The sequence below is a fragment of the Pholis gunnellus genome (genome assembly GCF_910591455.1).
Source record: "Pholis gunnellus genome assembly, chromosome: 11".
Classification (NCBI taxonomy): domain Eukaryota; kingdom Metazoa; phylum Chordata; class Actinopteri; order Perciformes; family Pholidae; genus Pholis; species Pholis gunnellus.
In genome coordinates, this window is record NC_136538.1 from 14208082 (window position 1) to 14225131 (window position 17050).

The following is a 17050-nucleotide window of genomic DNA, read 5'->3' on the forward strand; positions in this document are numbered from 1 at the left end:
CTTTCTCGGTTTCCCTGAGATGGTGTGTTGGTCCGTGACCTGCTCGCTGTGCACAGGAAGCACCACCTGACACGCGGGGGGCGTGTCAAGCCGTGCATGCGCGCACTCGGGTCTGTCACCTTCACTGATACCTGTCCTGTTTACATCCTACGGCGATAACAATACGAGTCTAAGGTAAATGTAATGTAAAGAAGTAAAACGTGGGTGACATTTGAAACCACTGTGCTATTTCCCGTGATACCGCGCGAAACGCAGAGACGAGGGGAGATTATGAGGATTTATGTTGACGTTGAGGGATTAGTGGTCAAGGGGATATAGACCCAGGATGAAATAGGCAAAGGCTTGGCATTGATTTCAGCACTGTAGCTTGAAGAAGCGTGTAAAGCATCCTGCAGGAAAAGGTGAGAAAGTTACTAGCGGTAGACGCTGCAGCGGCAGACCGTTCTACTTTGGCTCTTCGCGGTTACTTGTAGCTGCAGCGACGCGCGGTTACTTGCAGCTGCAGCGACGCGCAGGCCATTGGCCGTATTTAGTCTTGCAGAGGTGTCATTACGTATACGCTGCTTCGGTCAGTGGAAAGCCCATTGAAAATATACGCATGTAAAGGTAATTTCATTCATAACGTGCCCAATTATAGTGCGATATATGCGCTCTGCCTCTGTGCGTAACGTACAAATTAATCAGCTGAAATATTGTTTGATGCGTCACATTCAGAAATACCTCATTCAGAGGTTGTTTGCAATAAACCATCAAAACCAGTAATGCAAACATTGTTGACTCTCTCTAAGCCCCAACTTTCTCTTTCTCTTTGCCTCTCTCTAGCTATGAGTCAGTTTCGGGCGTTAGCGGGTGTGCTGAGGGGTGGGTGTGTTGGAGGGAGTCCGTGGCTGCGATGGTGTGGAGGTGTCCCGGCCAGGCGCTGGGTTGATCCCAGGAGAGGCTGCTCGTCTGAGGCCGCGCCTGTTCTCTCCGCGGTGGCCAGCAGCCCCAGCTATGTGGAGGAGATGTACTTTGCCTGGCTGGAGGATCATAAAAACGTCCACGAGGTAACAGAGTGCAACATGTGCCATATCTTCCCACATTACAGAATAAGAGATGACAATGTCAAATTGAATGTGTTTTTGCCCATGAATGGACATTTTTAGAGGGAACACAGAGTTGGGTGGGAGTGGGTTTAGCAGCTACATTACCATGAACTGCTGTTGCCAGTGTTGGTCTTGAAAAGGGCACTTATTAATAAATGCGCTGGTAGCTCAGATGCCTGGGGCATCTATGAAATAGAGGCTACTGCTGCAATGTCTTGGATTTCTGTCCAGCGTTTCTCCGTCCTGTCATCCTCCAACCTAGCTGTCAGTAAGCAGCAGGGGTACTCCTCCTCCGCGTTTGCGATGGACCTGCTTGCCTCTGCTGGATCTGTCTGATTCTGTGTGTTCTAGTCTTGGGACACCTTCTTCCGTAACATCCAGGCCTCCAGTCCGTCTGGCGAGGCGGATGAGAGACGCCCTTCCACTCTGCTCCAGGGCCGAGCGCTGTCCCACACACCAGACATGGCACAGAAAGTGGTGGAGGACCACCTGGCCGTGCACAGCCTCATTAGAGCCTACCAGGTACTCCACACTCACCCGGCCCAGCTGTGACACACACACACACACACACACACACACACAGAGCTATCAGCTTGTATAATGTACATTTATGTTATTTACAAATTAAAAGATTGATCACATATCTCATGGGCATCTGTTTAAATTGTAATGCAGTGTCTGTGTACAGAATTAAGATGTCATCTACCCCGAGCCACAACTGGCTGACTATTTGTTTCTCCGACGTGTGTGAAAAATGCATCAAACAAAATCCACTCGACTTGCCTAAACAGATGCATCTGGCAATGAAAGCTGTTTATACTCTGTGTCCCTGTATTAAAAGGAATATACAATTTGTTTGTCCCTGCACGAGGTTATGCAAATTGCAAGATTACCTCTAACCTACTTACCCTTGCTGCTTTTTCGAAAACTGGAAATATCAAAGAGATTACTTAAACAAAACAGGAGGTAACATTTCCCCTCGACCTCAAATTAATTCGAAGAACTATCTGAGGGATTTATTAAATTCTGTCTTTTGGCAATGGCGTCACTTTTATTCCCAGTTTGATGCAATCCTGGTGGGAGTGTGTGTGTGTGTGTGTGTGTGTGTGTGTGTGTGTGTGTGTGTGTGTGTGTGTGTGTGTGTGTGTGTGTGTGTGTGTGTGTGTGTGTGTGTGTGTGTGTGTGTGTGTGTGTGTGTGTGTGTGTGTGTGTGTGTGTGCGTGCACACACGTACATGGACATAAAAGCACTCCCATGGGGCTCTTTTCTCAGAAAGGCTGACCTATAACTGAGTGTTAGCTTATTCTCCAGCTGTTCACGCTCGGCATCATGATGGTAGCCCCTTGCTGAATCTTATTCTCTCCTACCTGTCACTTCCGCTTTACTTTACCTGATTCTCCTCAACTCTTCTTTTCTCCCTCCTCCTTCACATCTTTGTCTGTCTCTCTGTGTAGATTCGTGGTCACCATGTTGCCCAGTTAGACCCTCTGGGCATCCTGGAGGCTGACTTGGACTCCTTTGTTCCCTCTGACCTGATCACTACCATCGATAAATTAGGTGAACCTCACAACACCAGCAATCATACCAGAGACATCCAGATCACAAAAGACTACCACAAATCTAAATTGTGAATAAAAGAAGATTTACATTTACTCAAGTAGTTTCATAACCATAGGCCCCATGAAACGCATGTAAAACAGGCTGTATCATTTAAACAATACACGTCACAGTAAAAGGTTTTGTCATGTAAATACAGGTCTACAGTAATACTTATACATTTTCTGTAATAGGCTTTGTGCGGATATTGTATAGAACTCCCTATTTTATCCCCCATTCCTAACTAACGGCAAATAGAGAGAACCCACAGGCGGTAAATATGCTAATTAGATTCCTACTATAGAAGGCCTTCCTTCTAATTACCTCAGGATACTTGTTGTGCTTACGTATTTCAGTCATAAGCATATTCTCATGTGCGGGTTTACTTCAAAAGCTTAATTTGCCATTTATAATGAAAATATCTGGATTTAAATGTTTCCTCCTCTTAATTACGATATATATTTTTATCCCATTGAGGGTTTGTACAGTACATACATGTGCATCTATACACACATTATACACACCCAGGGTTGCATAACTCATCCTCAGACTCTAGAGTGTAAGTGGTATTTCAGTATAAAAGGCCCCATCACGTTTCCCCGCCAAGTCTGTGCAGTATACGGGCTGGTCAGCCTAATGCTGTCATTAATCTCAGGCCAAGCTCTTGTCATTCTCCATTTCATTTAGCGGACTGAGGATCGGTGGATGCGGGACGGCCACTGAAAGCAATCGAAGTCTACAGTAATAGCTAGTAAAGAGGAGAGAGAGAGAGAGAGAGAGACATTGTTTCTGTTGGCTGCTGTTATCAGTGATCAGTGTGTGTCAGGACATAGCGTTGCATTATGTATTGTTACCAGGGCTATAGCTCCCTAATGAAAGCTAATGACAGCCTCCGTGGCCCCTTATTTGGTCAGCTGATAGTACAAGAGTCTATTCTTGGCCCCCTTTGTCTTTGCTGTGTTCCTAATATGATTTGCACCTGTCTCCTCTTATGTTGCCTGCGATCTTGAGCTTGACCAGCTCTCTCAGGTGGGCTTTGTCAGCACTGAAACTTATGTGGGTCCTCTGATACGGGTGCTGTATCGCCACAGGTCCTGCTATTGTACCGTCTATAAACACGTCCTGGAAGTTGTTTTTATTTCATAACCAAGCTATATTATCAACAGTTTTTGTCATGAAAAACAAATTTGCTTGGATCAAGATGTAAGTTAATTCACTGCATGTTCGCAGGGAGCATGACTGTCCGATTCATAAAAAAAGGTCCAGTCCAAAAAGTGATTATGCTGCCCTTTCAATAAGATTGCAGCCTCAATTAAGGCTGCGGGTAATAATTATATTTATGATCAAAACAACTTACCAGTTGGTTATTATTTTTTCAAATCAATGCATTAGTTATTTGGCTATAAAATGTAAAAAAGTTGTGCTTGTTTTGCCCACCAACAGTCTGAAACTTCACAATGTTAAATTTACAATGCTGTAAACCAGCGAATCCTCACTCTTGAAAAGCTGGACCAAATGATTGTTTTAGTATTGGTCACATCATTCACATGATATCAGAAGTAATGGAGGAACTTAAGATTTTCTCAGTCAAAGTATATTGAAATTACAGATCATGAATTAAACTTGGATGAACGCAGGTCTTTGTGTTATGAACGTTGTTGTGCTTAATGAAATGATGTGTTCTGGGTGTTTGGCTTGAATCTTGGGATTGTCACTGGAATAGTTCTCCTTGTAAGCTGGCAGCTTCCCTCCTCTACAGTGTGGTACTGCACAAAAACATGATAGCAATTGATACATAGCAATAATAAAAAAAAGCAAACCTGTGTTTCACATGGTGTTTATCGTAGGCTTCTACGGTCTTGATGAGTCTGACTTGGATAGAACCTTTCAACTCCCCCCCACCACCTTCATCGGAGGAGCAGACAACACTCTTCCTCTTAAAGAGATCATACGCAGACTAGAGGTATTATATTTGTTTACATGTGTTAATGATGATGGGGGGGGGGGTCGTAAAACTGTACCATGCTATTTGTTTATCTCTTCTTTTTCAGGCATCGTACTGTGGTCACATAGGAGTTGAATTCATGTTCATTAACAACGTGGACCAGTGTCAGTGGATCCGTCAGAAATTTGAGACTCCGGGAATCATGCAGTTCACTAATGCTGAGAAGAGGACTCTGCTAGCCCGTCTGATCAGATCCACGCGGTCAGCAGTGAATAAACATCTACTGACTTCCACTTTGATGACAGCACAGTACCTCACTTTTAGTTATAGCTCACATCAGAGCCTCGCATAACATTAACACAAGTCTTGCACATGCATATATTTGGAGAGATAAACACCCTATTCTTCATGTGAGCTAATTTTCATCTTTGATGAATGATCTCGGGAGTTACTGGAGTTTCTTAGAAGTGATCTGTCTATTGTTAATGTGTATACACTTCTTATTGTATCCTTGTTTGTACTATGCTGTTGCAGGGTTATCATTCCTATTAACACACACACACACACACACACACACACATTGGTCCTGAAATACATAAGCTAAATTCTTGAGTAGAAGTTCTCTAAACCATCACAGATTTGTTCTCATAATAATTGTCTCTACAGAGCTAGTTAGTTACCATCAATACCAGTCAGTAGTAGTGTAACCTGTATCATCAGTTGTACAGAAAAACATCCATGAACCCTATATCTGAAATGTTTTTATGTCCAGCTTTGAGGACTTCCTGGCCAGAAAGTGGTCATCAGAGAAACGTTTTGGTCTGGAGGGCTGTGAAGTGCTCATTCCTGCCCTTAAAACCATGATTGACAAGTCGAGCGCTGCTGGCATCGACAGCGTGATCATGGGGATGCCTCATCGGTACTGTGTATAACACATTTCCTCACATTTTAGCTCAATCCGTGCATACAGCTGATTCTTGTCCTTCCATATTTGATACAGGGGTCGACTGAATGTGTTGGCCAACGTGATCCGTAAGGACCTGGATCAAATCTTCTGTCAGTTTGACTCCAAGTTGGAGGCTGCTGATGAGGTGAGGGAACAGTGTGGAAAAGTATCAGAGGAAAGCATTCTGGAGATGCTTTATTTCATAACCTTTCTCTACACCTGTAGGGGTCAGGTGATGTTAAATACCACCTTGGGATGTACCACGAGAGGATTAACCGCGAGACAGACAAGAACATCACTCTGTCACTCATGGCGAACCCCTCCCACCTGGAGGCAGTGAATCCAGTGGTTCAGGGCAAGGCCAAAGCGGAGCAGTTCTACAGAGGAGACACTCAAGGAAAGAAGGTAACTCTTATTGTACTGGATGCGTGGTGGCTTATGTTCTGTTTGGTGCTGTAAATGTAGATTTCCATTAGCGATACGTTGTGCTACTCTGTCCTGTTGAGTCTATGTCGTTTTTTTTTTTTACAGGTGATGTCCATCTTGATTCATGGCGACGCTGCTTTTGCTGGACAAGGAGTTGTGTATGAGACTTTCCACCTGAGTGAGCTCCCCTCCTACACCACACATGGTACAACCCATGTGGTGGTCAACAACCAGGTATTGGAGTGTTTGGTGTCATACCTGATACATTTACCAATTACCAGAATGCATACATTTTGTAATGTACTCGCATGTTATGGCAGTCATACTAATCGAATACTAATGATATCACTGTTGCTACTATATATATTTATTACTTCTGCAACTATTAATAATTGGGGCTGGACAATAATTCACTATCGTCTGTCAAATGAAGGTGTAATCATATCGTTTTATTGATTCATACAAATCTGTTGTTTACATTAATTATGCCAAAGTAAAAACAAACAAAATGAGCTGTTAAACGTTTTGTTTTAGACATATTAAGATATGTTACAATGTTACATGTGCGTGTATAGTTGTACTGAACATCATTTCATTAAATGTGCATGTGGCTCTAAATGATTTGGCGTGTGATTGTTGCCTCTCAGATTGGCTTCACCACAGACCCTCGAGTGGCCCGCTCCTCCCCCTACCCCACCGATGTGGCTCGGGTTGTCAATGCACCCATCTTCCATGTGAATGCCGATGACCCCGAGGCTGTCATGTACGTGTGTCGGGTGGCTGCAGAGTGGAGGAGCACCTTCAACAAGGATGTGGTCATTGACCTGGTTTGTCACAGCCATGTCTTAATGGATTATCAGGAAACACAATTGTAAGTGCACACTTAGACATGATTTCCTGCGTGTGTATTTACAGGTTTGTTACAGGCGGTTTGGCCATAATGAGATGGACGAGCCCATGTTCACCCAGCCGCTGATGTACAAACAGATCCGTCGGCAGCAGCATGTGCTGAAAAAGTACTCCGACAGGCTCATTGCGGAGGGAGTGGTGACACTGCAGGAATTTGAGGTTTGTGATCTAATGCTGTTTGCTCTTGTTAAATATACTGTATATTGGTAGCCGTTACTGTATACTGTTCACCATCCGCAGGACAAAGTGCATTAAATCACGCTCAGATATTACCCTAGCCTTCGAGTAGATATGTTGCGCCAGCAGTGCTGTATTTGAGTTTCAATTTACTGCCTCAGTTCAATCACCTAGCCTCACAATCCCTCATTTAGGGAATATATTGCTCGATGAGGTAGAAATACAGCTCAGATTCTTGCGCCATTCAATGGAATTGCTCAGGCTCTTCGTCCAAAACAGAAACTTTGATTGTAACATCCATTCTGAACATTTTTTTTATACCACGATGTCAGAGAAATACTTCCTGGCTTTTGATGGACATTGTTTTCTGTTGTGTGGCCTGCTATTTGGACTCATCTGAAATATAGCAAGACAGAACCATTACTGCCGGTGGAGACTTCTCTCCTCTAATATTTCTCTCTCTCTCTCTCTCTCTCTCTCTCTCTCGTGTTCTCTTTCTTTCTGTCTCATTTACAAACAGTGTTGGTTAGCTGTAGTCCTTTTAATTGAAGTAATTAAACTGTGCATCAGTTAATATGTGGCGTTTGGCATTGGTTGCAGGAAGAAGTTGCCAAATATGACGAGATATGTGAGGAGGCATACACAAGCTCCAAGGATGAAAAGATTTTACTCATTCGACACTGGCTCGACTCCCCCTGGCCAGGTAAATTGTTCCTTTGCAATCCAGTAATTGAAATGAAGAAAAAATATATTTTCTGTGGATACAGTGAAGCTGTCTCACTCTCTTTCTCTCTCTGTAGATTTCTTCACAGCTGAGGGAGAGCCCAGGAGCATGAGCTGTGTCCCCACAGGACTGGATGAGGAGGTCCTGCAGCACATTGGCCAGACAGCCAGCTCAGTGCCTCTGGAAGACTTTAAGATCCATGCTGGTGAGTTTAGTACCTTTGTGCTGGAGAATAGAGCAGACAGACTATCTGATGACAGTAGTCCTACTGATATGCTGTGCTAGAAATCTACACAATGACAGAAGAGCACACATTACTGCAGGATACGAGATACATGCTGCTGAATGATCAAGATCCTTAAAACAGTTAAACCTCAGTGTCACGATTACTTCATTTGTTGTCTGCAGGGATGATATCAAGTCAATTAAAGGAGTTCACCTGTAAACACATCCTTTCCTAACAGCAGGTGTTTAGCCTGCACAGCTGATTTGGCGCACACTATAACTATTAAGCCTGCCACAAGGGTTTTTAATGTTATTTATGACACAGTGCGTCAGTCCATTACGTTTTACACTCACTTCCCCAGTGCTCTCCTAAGAAATCCCTTGGTTTCATTTTTGTTCATCTGTCTGTCTCTCTGTCTCTGTGTGTGTTTGTGTGTGTTTGTGTGTGTTTGTGTGTGTGTGTGGTTGTGTGTGTGTGTGTGTGTGTGTGTGTGTGTGTGTGTGTGTGTGTGTGTGTGTGTGTGTGTGTGTGTGTGTGTGTGTGTGTGTGTGTGTGTGTGTGTGTGTGTGTGTGTGTGTGTGTGTTCTCCAGGTGTGTCTCGTATCCTGCGTGGCCGAGCTGACCTGGTGAAGAATCGGCAGATGGACTGGGCTCTAGGAGAGTACATGGCCTTTGGTTCCCTTCTCAAAGATGGCGTTCATGTACGACTCAGTGGGCAGGATGTAGAGCGGGGCACCTTCAGGTGAGTCCATGTCAACCCAACTGAAAACTCAATGTTGCCTCTACAAGGATCTATATGAATCTTTTGTTCTTCTTGTGTCTATAGTACTATATGGGACACTAGGAAGAGCCCTCTCTGCCGCCACAGTATAGTAATGAATAAACAGAGCATTTTAGGAATATTGATTTTTACCGTTTATAGCTTGAAGTCATTGTCTCATCACTCGCTGAATGAACTCACTTACTGGGTCACACATTAACTTTGTCTTTCCTTACAAGGCGTGTTGCTAATTGGTGCTAAACAAACTTAGAGCTAAATCATATCGAGATGAAATTGAATTATCTTTTCATAATTCAACAAAGGTCTCGTCTGGAGCGCATTGGTAGCCGAATGATTACAGCGCATGACGTAATTTAACCGCATCGTCATTTTGATTCTGGCCTCGGGACCTTTGTTGCATGTCATAACCCCCCTCACCCCCTCTCTCCGCCATCTTTACGCTATCCTCTCTTAATAAATAAAGGCAAAAATGGCAAAATAATAATCTAAAAAATCTAACTGAAAAAGTGTTGTTTACTCATGAAGGGTTTTACATTTTTTAAATGTAAACACTGGATCGGTATTGGGAAATATCTTTAACATTGAGATATTGATTTCAAACAACCACCCAGCCTAACAATGTCTTGAATTGATATTGCCCCAAATGTATTGTTTTGAAATAAAATTCTGTTGGGGTCAGCCTGCCTGACTGGACATTAAGGGTAAATCACCTAGAAATAGTGAATTAAGTAATTGTGGGGGGGGGGGGGGGGGGGGGTCTGCCAGACAGAAGACGTCAGCACAGTCTCCTGGGAACTGTGAGGCCCACGTGGTGTTGTCATGGTATGGAGGGACGAGTGACACATGAACAAAACCAGCTCCCCCTTTCACTGTGCCTGTCTCATCTGTCCCCTATCATTTCTCCACCAGCCCATCTTCACTGACACCCCCCCCCCCCCCCCTCATCCCCTCTCTCTCTCAGCTCACAGCAACATACATCACACTAACTAACCAGAGGCTACGGGGCTTTTTCTCCTGCCTCGCATTTACCACTGACATCTACTTCTTCCCATCCGCTGTCCCCTCCAGCAGGGTCATTTGCCAGGCTGACAAAAATGACAGCAGTCAAATACTCCACCCTTTATCGCCGTATCACCTGTTGTTCATTTAAATCCTCTTCCGTGTGAGAGTCCACATTGTGTGATTTGTTTTCTTTCTCATTGAACTTCCGGTATACTTTACCACCTCTTACTGCTTTTTTCCCCCACCTACACTTTTTTTTCATCCCCCACTACTCTGTTTCCCTTCACAGTTCTTAGGAGCTGAGCATATTGGCATGTTACAGTCGAGTGGGTCTGTTTGCGTTCCTGTGATGTACGTAACAGCGTGCACTAATGGATTCTTTCGTCGTGTTTGGGTGGGTTGCGTGCGCCGTGCACCCCTTTCCCTGACTAATGGGGCCCCCAGGCAGAGGAAGTGTGTGTGTTTTTGTGTTTGTGTAAGGAAGAAGAGAGGAGTGGGCACGCAGTTTATGAGGCAATCCCAGAGAAAGACCTCATTCTCGTGAGGTTTTTGGTTCCTCTTTGGATTGCATGCAAGTGGTTCGAGAAAATGAAACGTGAAATTATCTGCGTTACCTCAATTAATGCTGGATGCTCTCGATTTTGTTCATTCATCAAAGGATTTCTTGAACAGAAAGTGTATGTACGAATGTGGATCAAGGATCAAACCCAACAATTATGCAGTACATTATATGCCTTCATTAGTCCATAATTATGGGTGATGTTATTCAGAGGACTCAAATCATGATTATCTAGTCTTCAAGGTGGTAATATATCATGTTCAAGATAATAATCAAAAGATTTTGGTTATTTCCTGCAGTTCTTCCGCCTGGCCGTTACATAACCTTTCGCACTGTGTGTGTGTGTGTGTGGGTGTGTGTGTGTGTGTGAGTGTAGATGTCATTAAAGTGATGTTAAAGCGGTGTAAGTGATTGTCTGATCGTGCTGGTTTTGAAGGCTGATTCTTGCAGTGGGAGCGAGTGGACTGCTAGAGTTTGTTAACGCTTGGTTCTTTGCTCCCATCAACTCCTGTACAACTCCTCATACTGACTGAAGATGAGGAGAGAGGAGGGCACTCTTCATGGAGTGCCTTTATGTGCAGTGTGGGTGTGTGTGTGTGTGTGTGTGCACCCTGCATTTCCTCCGTTAAAAAAATCCTTTTACCCTGTTGTTTTTATCATCGTCATTTAAGACAGAGTCCTGCAAATCCTTTATGGCAATATCGGACTGCTGTTATAAATACTACACTTTGTTTTTGTCCTCTTCTTTAAATACTAGTGGTGAAATTATGTATTAAAGCAATATTCAATAATTAATAACCATCAAGTAATTTATCAAGTAAAAATATTTGAAACATTTTTTAATCCATTATGAAAATAATCATCTCTCTTTCTATACATGTGTCACAGCCTCTTAAATTGATTTGTGTGGTTGTTTTTGTTTATATCCAACTTTATCAATTCATCTCAGCTAAATGTGATGGTAATGTCTTTCTGTTGGTGTGTCAGTCCACTTTGATCTGGGCTGAAATATCTCAACAACTATTGGATGGCTTGTCAAGGTCCCCAAAAGATCAATCCAAATGACTTTTGTGTTAATGTTTGCATGCCATCACACTTAACTAAGATGGTTAACACTGTAAACATCATAACTGCTGACAGTTAGCCTTTTAGCATTTTCATTGTAAGCATGTTAGCTCAAGCCACAGATGTAACTAAGTACAAGCTCACAGAGCCGATAGCGCGGCTGTAGCACTGTTTATTTATGCCTCTTTCAGTCATTTCTGTTTCCGCCTCCCTTATGTTTTGCAGCCACCGTCATCATGTTCTGCATGACCAAGAGGTGGACAAACGTATCTGTATTCCCATGAATCACCTGTGGGCCGACCAGGCTCCTTACACTGTCTGCAACAGCTCCTTATCAGAGTATGGAGTGCTGGGTAAGCCAGACAGCATGCTTTAGTTCATACGTCATTTTTTTGTAGCTCCATATAATGATGCATGTGACTCCAGGTTTTGAGCTTGGCTTCGCCATGGCGAGTCCGAATGCTCTGATCCTCTGGGAGGCCCAGTTTGGAGACTTTCACAACACAGCCCAGTGTATCATTGACCAGTTCATCAGCCCGGGTCAGGCCAAGTGGGTCCGCCACAATGGTATTGTCCTACTGCTGCCACATGGGATGGAGGGAATGGTGAGAAGGGAAAACAAAGCAGTCTATATGATGTCATTCTGTAGCATTTACAGATGAATTTGGATATTTTTGTAATACACGTTTCTCTTCCATTTTGTCATCATGTGTTATATGCTGTTCTTCTCTTCTGTCCTCAGGGCCCAGAACATTCATCAGCTCGACCTGAACGTTTCCTGCAGATGAGCAAAGATGATCCCGATCACTTCCCTGTATGTTCACATGTGCAATTTACATTATTGCCTTAATGGTTACCAATTTGAGTAACATCATTACCTAATGCAAAAGCTCTAAGCCACCACACAGTGACCTGCAGTTAATATCCAATAGCTTCCTCTTTTATTGGCTATGCTGATGTCATGACCACTTACATAAGTGATGGCTTAAGTGATGATTGCCAATTTCTTTAGAGCTGAAAAGTCTCTTCATTATGGCCTCCAAAGAGTTGGTATTCAGCAGAAACTCATGTCCCAAGGGTGCGCTGGTATGAGTGAACATTCAAGGAGGGAACCACAGCGGGCCGTATCAGCAAAAGCTTACCAGATTCATCTTCAAATGGGATATTGATCAAACTATTAGTGGGAGCACACAAAGGGATTAACATTCACTGTCCTGTGTGTGTGTGTGTGTGTGTGTGTGTGTGAGAGAGAGATACAGTACACTGATGCACTCATGCACTGCATATCCTGCCAAATTATGAGAAAAAAAACATGGCTGCAACCAACACGACAACTCTGTAATTCAGAAACTCTACATTAAGTTCAATTTCTGTTTTCAGAATCAATAACCTTTATAATGCTTTTGTAACTCTTTCTTTTTCTTTTTTTAAGGAGTTCGATGGAGATTTTGAGGTCCAGCAGCTGTACGACTGTAACTGGATTGTGGTAAACTGCTCAAAGCCTGCTAATTACTGTCATGTGCTCAGACGGCAGATTCTGCTACCATTCAGAAAACCGGTAAAGTGTAACATCGTCTTTACTATATTTTATGTGTGTCTTAATTAGCTCCAGTTTGCGCTTGTTTTGTAATTATTGATTTTACATTTGAAATTCAGCATAGATTGAAGTCACACACGTACAGTAAGCCTACTACCATAAAAAGTCCAGATGGTCATTTGACAAGACTATATATAAAAGACAATTCCTTATTTCCTTGATGACATTAAAAAAAAAGCAGTTTGGGCTTTGTATGTATCTTTGAGTGGGTCATGGCTGTTATTGGAATGAAATCAGAGTCTCAAATATGAAAACATAAGAGGGGCAAACTGGGGTTATGTCCTTTTCACATCTGTTCATTGCTTTATCATAAGAGACAAATTATTAAAACTACTATGTTATGGTACAATACTATATCAAAAAGGATCTCTGTTTTCAGAAAGATGCAGAACCTGATTTAAACCTCTAAAGTAGAGCTAGTTTGGGTATAAAGTTTTGGGACGTAAAGCATTTCTCCTTTTGTGTATATGCACAGCTCTTTTTTCAGTCTCTCACAGTTTTCAGCCACAGTGAATGTCTTAACTGATCCCCTGTTGCACATAAATGCAATGCTTTGCGAAGCATGAGAAAATGACTTCCTGAGCAAATTAGTGAGGGGGCCAATTGGGGATAATATTGTTTGTTTTTTATGAAAAACTCTGGACTCGGTCTACTGAGCACAAAGGGTTTTATTTACTTGATTGTTAAAGAAATGTTTTGTTTTCCCAATGCTGATGTTGCGTGCTATATGGTGGCAGCAAATTAGCGTGAAAAGAGATAAAAACTTTTTTTCTCTTGAATTTTTTCAAAGCGTGCAAAAAAAGATACGGATGATAGAATCAATCTGTTGTTTGTCATTGACGGAAACTTTTACCTTTTTTTTTCCCCACACAGCTGATCATTTTCACTCCAAAGTCTCTGCTGAGGCACCCTGATGCAAGGTCCAGTTTTGATGAGCTCGCTGAAGGTGGAGTTTTACTTTGTCTCAGTAAAATGTGACGTAAAAAATCGGTCATAAATGTTGGTGGACTGGATTTGTGTTACATATCATATTCGATGTCTGCAGGCACTAAATTCAAAAGGTTGATTCCAGACGAGGGCCTTGCGAGTCAAAACCCATATCAAGTGAAGAGGGTGATTTTCTGTACTGGCAAAGTCTACTATGAACTGGCCAGAGAGAGGAAACGGCACAAATTGGAGCAAGACATCGCCATCATCAGACTTGAACAGGTGTTTAATCCCTCAGCGCATGCCATGCACTGAATTTTGAAAAAAAGAGTGATACAATGTCATCATTTCGACCTCCCCCCTCAGATCTCTCCATTCCCGTTTGACCTGGTCAGAGCAGAGGCAGAGAAATACACCAATGCTGAGCTGGTCTGGTGTCAGGAGGAGCACAAGAACATGGGTTACTATGATTACGTCCGGCCACGTTTACTCACAGTGGTGGCCAACAGGAGGCCAGTTTGGTAAGGGTTTATGTTCACTTGTCACCTGATTTGTTCATGACAGAGGTAAATTAGAATAATCAGGTGACAAACCTTCAATGTTTTATTTCAGGTATGTGGGACGGGACCCTGCAGCTGCTCCTGCGACAGGGAACAAGTCCACCCACCTGAATGAGCTGAAGAGGTTCATGGACACAGCGTTCAACCTGAGCGCCTTCCATGGGAAGGACTTGTAACTGAGAACTGGAGCGAGAAACAGACTGGAGGTGCAGTTTCATCTCCAACCATTATGGTCTATTTATTAAGTCTTAAATTAAGTGCAAATTGGCACATTTTGAAACTCTTTTAGCTTCGTGACAATCTGGAGCATAGTGTTTTTAGTAAATATAGTTTCAACCCGTAATAATCTTATGGGAAAGAAACATCGACAGCGCTAAATGACCTATTCCTGGATCACACGGCACAACATTTATGTTTATTGAGATGCTCTCTATGTCAGATTTAGTAAGCGCTCATTGTTCAAACCCGATCAATAGTAGCTTGCAGTCTTTCACGACCTGCAACAACTATGATGTGAAAAGCATCATGAAGCACAACAAAAAATTGGACGCACTAGTCTTCCCAGGGGCCTCTCGAGTATTCCAAACACTGTGATAGAACGACAAATTGTTGTGCTCTGACCACGTCCCATGCAAGTAAAATCAAGTCGTTCTGATTAGTGTAGCCTCAAATAACCCTTTATAACCATTTGTCCTTTTACCCTCAGTTTGGATAAGGGACACTCCACACTAAACACCTCATCTGTCATCGGCCATTTACAGTCCGATCACATGTAGTCTGGATCTGCACTTTATTCAATGGACACTACTCATCGCAGGACATTTACTGTATGAGGGCTTATATGCGTGTATGCACCACAAAGCCTTGTCTAAAGAGAACCAGACACAAAGACTTTCAGCCTCTCAACCGTGCTACAACACCTTCATTTCAAAATAAAAGAAACTATAACATAAACACCAAATAAAAGTCACATTATTGTTACCCAGTTATGTAGTGAAGTAGCAACTGTACCCTCTTTGTACCTCTAATAACACAACACAATTAAGATTTGTGACAATCACGGTTATTGGAGTAGCTTTAGTACTGTATTGCCGCCATGCTGAATACTAGTATATGATAGTAGAATAGATTTGTTTTTGTATTGATTTTTGTAGATGAGTAATAGAAGCAATGAGATGCACACAAAACACCAACTGGTGTAATTAAACAATGAATGTGAAATACATATCGCAGGTATGAAGACTGTTTTGAAATTCAACACATCAGTAGGTTTAGTGCCTGTATTTGCTTTGGCTACCTTAGCTGCAAGTGAAGGAGTGTGTATTTATTGTCACACCTCACTTCACCAGGAGACATGAGCCAGCTGGCACAGCGACTGGCAGCCATGTTTTCTATTGAGGACATAAGGCTCAGCTTCCTCTTTGGAGGCTGAGGGATGCGCACACATAATAAATACAGCAAAGCTTTGGATGCTTTCAGAGCAATATTGACACTTGGTTGTCACGTTAAAATCCCCAGGTATTAGTTACCACTGTGTTCAGAAATGTTATGTTTCCTCTTTCGTTATACTGTAGCTTACCTTTTCACTTTCAGCTGGGATATTTAAACATAAGCCATGCACAGATGTCATTTTACATATCTAATTAAAGACGGATTATGTGTGTTAGTTTTTTAATGAAAAAAAGATGTCCACATATTGTTGTGGGCATTAAGAGATAGGCAATAAAATATATTTAAGTTTAATAACCTGCTTGGTCATGATTTTTGTTTGCAGATGATGCTTACCAGTGTAAAATAGTTTGAAGCGAGAATTCATACATTCTTTTTTTAAATTTATAAATACACTTAGATGTTTTGCTGCTACAGACTGCTTGGTCCGGAACAAATCAGACCAGTCTTGTGTCAGCAGACTTGAGATATATTTTGCTGTGTGACCGACATTAGAGTCAGTTTTCAGGCTGTGTGACTGCTCTATTACTGTGTTATTGTTTTCATTTACTGTTATTCCATACAGTAGTTGTTGTTCAGAAAAGGTGTACGTACACAGCAGGGCATCATGTATGTACAGTGTCCTCTCCCAGGTTGTCATTTAGTAAAGTGAACACAATGGACTACATATGGCATATTCAGCATTTGCCCAGAAATTAGCCTGTAAACATGCTGGAATTATACAACCAGGTTTTCTGTGTGTCAGTTAGTTTGTTATAATAAACATAATTTAGGAATACAAAAAATGAAATAAACATAACCCTGGAATATGCAATGGGTGACACATGCGCCCCTCTAAAAAAGACCGGAACCATAAGATTAGCTAGTAATGCAGTGATAATAATAATAATTTAAAAAACAACAACCAATAAGTGCATTTCTATACAAATGAACTGTTGCCGACTGGGTTGTTGAACAAGAGAACGGAATGCTGTTTTATATTGTGTGTATATATATATATATATATATATATATATATATATATATATATATATATATATATATATATATATATATATATATGATTTCTGTTCTCT

At 42.1% G+C, this 17050-nt stretch overlaps 1 protein-coding gene across 1 annotated transcript; it reads left to right on the plus strand.

Moving 5' to 3' along the window:
• Positions 1-824: 824 nt before the first annotated feature.
• ogdhl (oxoglutarate dehydrogenase L) lies at positions 825-14701 on the plus strand (the record flags this gene model as incomplete). Its single annotated transcript, XM_079169116.1, has 22 exons — positions 825-1046; positions 1437-1607; positions 2540-2642; positions 4529-4644; positions 4733-4887; positions 5399-5545; positions 5627-5717; positions 5798-5977; positions 6104-6232; positions 6646-6825; positions 6914-7066; positions 7685-7787; positions 7885-8013; positions 8626-8776; positions 11667-11794; positions 11868-12046; positions 12184-12255; positions 12874-12999; positions 13912-13984; positions 14084-14247; positions 14332-14486; positions 14578-14701. The coding sequence occupies 22 exons, from the start codon at positions 825-827 to the stop codon at positions 14699-14701; spliced, it is 3051 nt and encodes a 1016-aa protein (XP_079025242.1).
• Positions 14702-17050: the final 2349 nt, after the last annotated feature.